The 4,698-nt window shown below is 52.0% G+C and overlaps 1 protein-coding gene across 2 annotated transcripts in view; it reads right to left on the bottom strand.

The window, feature by feature from the left end:
- The window catches only part of SHOX (short stature homeobox), a 10,886-nt gene extending 6,753 nt beyond the window's left edge, over positions 1–4,133 (bottom strand). The window contains exons 1-2 of one of the 2 annotated variants that reach the window (XM_041468509.1): positions 3,732–4,133; positions 346–554 (exon numbers count right to left, since the gene is read on the bottom strand). In XM_041468509.1, coding sequence (XP_041324443.1) covers positions 346–554; positions 3,732–4,005 — 483 coding nt within the window. In that variant the 5' untranslated portion in view covers positions 4,006–4,133. The remainder of the gene's footprint in view (positions 1–345; positions 555–3,731) is intronic. The other variant, XM_041468510.1, reaches the window with a different exon arrangement.
- Between the last annotated feature and the right edge of the window lie 565 nt (positions 4,134–4,698).

Here is a 4,698-nt window from a genome sequence, read left to right as displayed (position 1 = left end):
GGGAAGAAATAAAAAAAAAAAAAAAGCAAGCAGTTGTTCAGTTATTAGAGACCTGTCAACACTATCACCAACCAACCACCCTACCCCACACACATACCAAAAAAAACCCCCAAAAAGTTTAAACCGCCTTCCTAGGAAACGCTAGACACGGGCAGAATATTCCCAGAGCAGAATAACTGTTTGGCAGGACAGGTACAGCAGACTTGCAAACAGCTTTCCCATCACACGTGTCACCTCTGCCTTCTTCACCTCCCCGTTCTGCATGAAACGGGGCACTGTGCTAGGATCCGCTGGCAGTTAGGAAAGGAGGTGAGCACGTTTCCAGGAACAGAGCCTTTCTCTTACCTGAACCCTAGCTTCAGATAGTCCCAGCCTCTGGCTTAGTTCCTCCCTCATGAAGGCATCCGGATAGTGAGTCTCATCAAAAAGTCTTTCCAGCTCGTTCAGCTGCTCTAGTGTGAAATTGGTTCTGCTTCTCCTTTGTTTAAGCTTGGTCTGTCCGTCTTCATCTTCTGACTTCACATCTTCCCTCTTCTCTTTGCATTCGTAGATCCCTGCCGGGAGGAGGAAGAAAAAAACGATGCTGAGCCTCCCCTCGCACCTCTTCGAAATTCTCTCACACAGGGGTCTCCCTCCTCCCCTCTTCGCCCCCAAACTCAGCACAACTTGGGGTACAGCTGGTGGGGGTGGGGGGGGCAAGGTCCCTGGGCAGACCCCGGAGGAGCGAGAGGGGCTGAGCTCCGCTACAGCCGGGCCGGGGGCAGCTGGCCCGAGGGCCGGAGGGAGGGAGAGAGCCTCGCTGCCTTGCCTGTCTGATGCCCTGTCAGAAAAACTATACAGATACATATAATTTTATTTTCTTTCCAGGGTTATGAGGAAGCCGTGCCGCTGGTACGGGCAGTTCGGGGAAGGGGGTGGTAGGAAAACCGCCGGCCCCCCGATACCTCCAGGCAGTGGGAAGAGGTGGGGGAAGGGGGTTTCTCCGGCGACGTTTTCTCCCAAAAAGGATTATGCAAGAAGCTGCCTATCGCTGTCATGGTGAAGCCACGGTTTGTCTCGTAAAAGAAACTTTCCCTGGGCATGAGACAGAGACCGCCTGTCTCTCTTCTCCTTAACACCCCTCTTTCCCCCAAAATACCTGCCAGCGGGTCGAAACCCCGGGGCAGGCGGTCCCGCGCAGCCCTGTGCGGCACGGCGGGCTCCAGGGCCATGGGTCACTCCCAGCCCCTCCGAAACAGCAGGAACCCTCCCAACCTTCAGGGACTCCAACAGGGCTCGTGGAGAGCTTGCGATCAGAGGCAGCCGCTGAGAATGCTTGTCCTGGGCAGAGGGGAGGCTGTGGGGGCAGCGGTAAAACAGTTCTCCTTTCCTGTCTTGGGTAGGGAGACTTCTTTTGCTTTGGCATATTATTTCCTACGTTTTTAATATTATAATTTTCTCCCCTTTTCCTTAATGTCGGGAGGCCTAAGGCACTGTCCTTCTTTCAAATCCAGCTAACGAAAAGAGGAAGAGGTTCTGGAGCGAGGGACACCACTTTAGGCTGAACCGGTTCCCCGGGATCCCCTGCCTGCCTGGGGCGCCCCGCCGGGTGCGCATCCAGCGCGGGCACCAGCGGAATCCCGGGACGAGCCTGCCCTGACTGCCTCCTTTGTCGTGCCTCACCTTCTGGGTGGTGTGGATTTGGGGGTAGTCGCATCTGCGGATGATCCCGAATTCCCTTTTTCCTCACCAAGTACACAGGTATTATATACATATATACGTACGTATACACACACAGAGAAATGTGCTCATGAACATATATTAACCCATATACTTAGGAGCATCTCAAAATGCAAATTATAAATTGCAAATCGTAAGTTAATTAAACGTAATAAAGCGTCCTGAACTGCATCTGGGCTTAAGTCAGGCCGGACCCAAGCCGAAGCATTCGTTTTCACTTCCAAAATGAAAACTGGCCCTGGCCGTGATCGTTCCCCCGTGCTTCGGGGCTGATACTAGCTGCATAAAACTTTGGGAAGGGTCTGGCCTCCGGATGGGAAAATTCGCTGTTTGGTTTTACTGGCGTTTTGTTCTCATTTCTCCTGTAAAGGGAATCCCTATGAAAAGACGAGGGTGCTAACCCAGCAAATGCCTAGGGAAAATCAGGCGCGTTCAAAAGCTGTCTCTTTTCCGAGGCTACAGCATGTCCGTGATAGGTATAAAATATTAACTAGCATATCGGTGGGACTGAAATCACACGCCGGAATCAGTTGAAATTAGACTGAAACCTGGCATGAATTTAAACTGTCACAAGCATCTCAGCTCTTTCCAACTCCTCCCTTCCATCCCCACCCCCAGCCCCTCTCCGTAGATTAGATTAGCTAAACATACAAGCCAGAATTTCGATTCACGGGGAAAAATGGAGAGTAGTAGAGGGGGTTTTTTCGATCTTTCTCATTCTATTTATAATTCCTGAAGCAAGCCCTGCTTTCATTTTTTTAAAAGAAAATCATCTCTCTCTGTATCGAATGATTCCCTTAAACTGAATCTTCTCGTTTTTCAATCTCTCGACCAGAGAAGGAAAATAAGCAGAATTGAGTGGTACTGGCTTGTGCAGAAATATGGGTGCACGAATACAGGATTATACCCCGTTCTTCTGTTTGGGGAACAGGTAGAAACAAGAAGGATATTAAATAAGAATTTGGGCTGTAAATTAAATCTCCCGGTGTTATATTAAACAAGATCAAACAGTAGGAAACAGCTGAAAGGCTGGTTGTTGTTCCCCAACCTATTAACCGGTTTTTATTACCCCAAGCTAACCAGTAGCTCCCCAGGCAGGTCCACCTGTCTAACTTGCCTAGAGACACTTTCTCAACTTTCTAATCCCTCCGTCCTTTTAATTCTCTCCTTCCCCTGTGAGCCTGTGCGAGATTTGTAGTTGTGTCGGTTTAAAAAATATATATTTTTTAATTGTCGTTGCTGTTGCTGTTGCTTAGAGAAGGGATGGCGTTTTCCCCTCGGTCGGCGGGGTGCCGTGCTGCCCTGGCCCAGGTGAGAGGACTGGCAGGGGACCGAGGGACCAGTCGGCCCTGGGTGGGCCGGTGCCTCTGGCCGCAGCGAGGTTCTGTCTCACCGGCTCCGGGCGGCTGCCCCACAGCCAGGCTCCTCTCCTGCTTCTCGTGCCCGCCGGTCGGAGCCTCCGAGTAGGACAGGCTGACCGACCCAAGACAAAATGTCCAGAGAGAGCCCTCTCCCCTCCCGCTTTCTCCCAGAACAGGCAGCAGCATCCTGACGGCCCGGAAGCAGGAAGAACAGGTCTCCTAGGGCATTAAAACTCCCCGGACAAGGTTTCCTCGTACAAAAATACACAGATAGAGACAAAAACGTCTGACGTGCTGCGCTGCCCCCTTTCCCCAGGCGAGAGAACGCCTAACGCACCGGATCGATTTCGGATGTGAACGGGGGCTGGCGGGGGGGCAGGACCGAAGTTGTGACTTGTTTTTCGCGGCTACGCTCACGTTATGCATGCAGGAGTACGTGTTCCTAAGCCTGTGTTCCCGCCGCCGCGGGAGGGAGGTGGCCGCAGGAGGGAGGCAGGATGCGGGAGGCGATCCCGCTCGCCCCGCCGGGGCCCGGAACCGGGGCCGCGGTGACCAAGTCGCCCCCGCTGCGGAGAGCCAGGGGCGGCCGGGGAGGGGACCGGGGCTGCCGGCGAGGAGCGCGGGGCGGAGGGCTTCCAGCCCTGCTCTTACCTTCCGCTGTCCTGCCCGTGTTGAACTCCTTCAGTTTGTCCTTGTCGCTCTCTACGTGGTCTTTGAAAAGATGCACCGGGCAATGGTTGCTGCTCTCGGTCATGTCCTGCAGGTTAGAATCAGAGTTTCCAAGCTCCCTAGAGCGAGCCAACCCACTCTCCAAAACTTCCCTGTACGTGATCGTCTCCTTCTTGTTGCCGCTGCCACTGCCGCTGCTGCTCTCTTTGCTTTTCTGGTCAAAAGATTTGGATACAAAAGCCGTAAGTTCTTCCATGGCTGCCCGGTGATCTTATCCACAGAGATCCACTTGTTTTCAATCGGAGATGTGGCCGTCCTCCGCACGCTGTTTTTGCACGTAGAAGATGGGCTGTATAGGGTTAGATCACTCCTGCTGTTATTTATGCCTTTCAATTTGAGATCACACTATTTATACATGGCTACCTCAGCCCAACCCCCAGCTCTCCCTGTCTCCAGCAATTACTGACTGCTCCATAGTCGCAGGCGGACTCCGAGCAGCTATCTCCCCCACCTCAGTCCAGCAATTGGCTTTCTTTTCATTTCATCACTCTTTGGCATCTTTGCACCTTGATTTAGGGAGGCAAAGAGGCAACAGCGAAAAAGAGGGGGGGAGAGGGAGAGAGAGAGAGAGAGAGGGGGAGGGAGAGAGAGAGAGAGGAATAAAAGGGAGGGAGGGGGGAAGAGGAAAACATGAAAATAGGTATCTACATTCTGTAAATGGGTTGCAGAAATGAGAGTCGAGGAAGACTTAATTGATTTTAAGGACATCCTGTGCGTGGCAACACTGTGAATAAAAACGGACCCACAGCTAACCAAATAACAGAGCTCCTGCAATTAAATGTATCGCTGTCAAGAGGAAAGGAAAATGAGTGTTCAATAAAAAAGGTAATGAATAAAAAGCCGGAGATGTGCATTTTTTGTAATCATTGGAAATTCTACCTGATTTGCT

The sequence above is a fragment of the Pyrgilauda ruficollis genome, unplaced genomic scaffold, assembly GCF_017590135.1.
Source record: "Pyrgilauda ruficollis isolate IOZ18807 unplaced genomic scaffold, ASM1759013v1 scaffold22, whole genome shotgun sequence".
Taxonomy (NCBI): domain Eukaryota; kingdom Metazoa; phylum Chordata; class Aves; order Passeriformes; family Passeridae; genus Pyrgilauda; species Pyrgilauda ruficollis.
The sequence above is the reverse complement of the archived record's forward strand: the minus strand, read 5'-3'. Positions and strand labels throughout refer to the sequence as shown.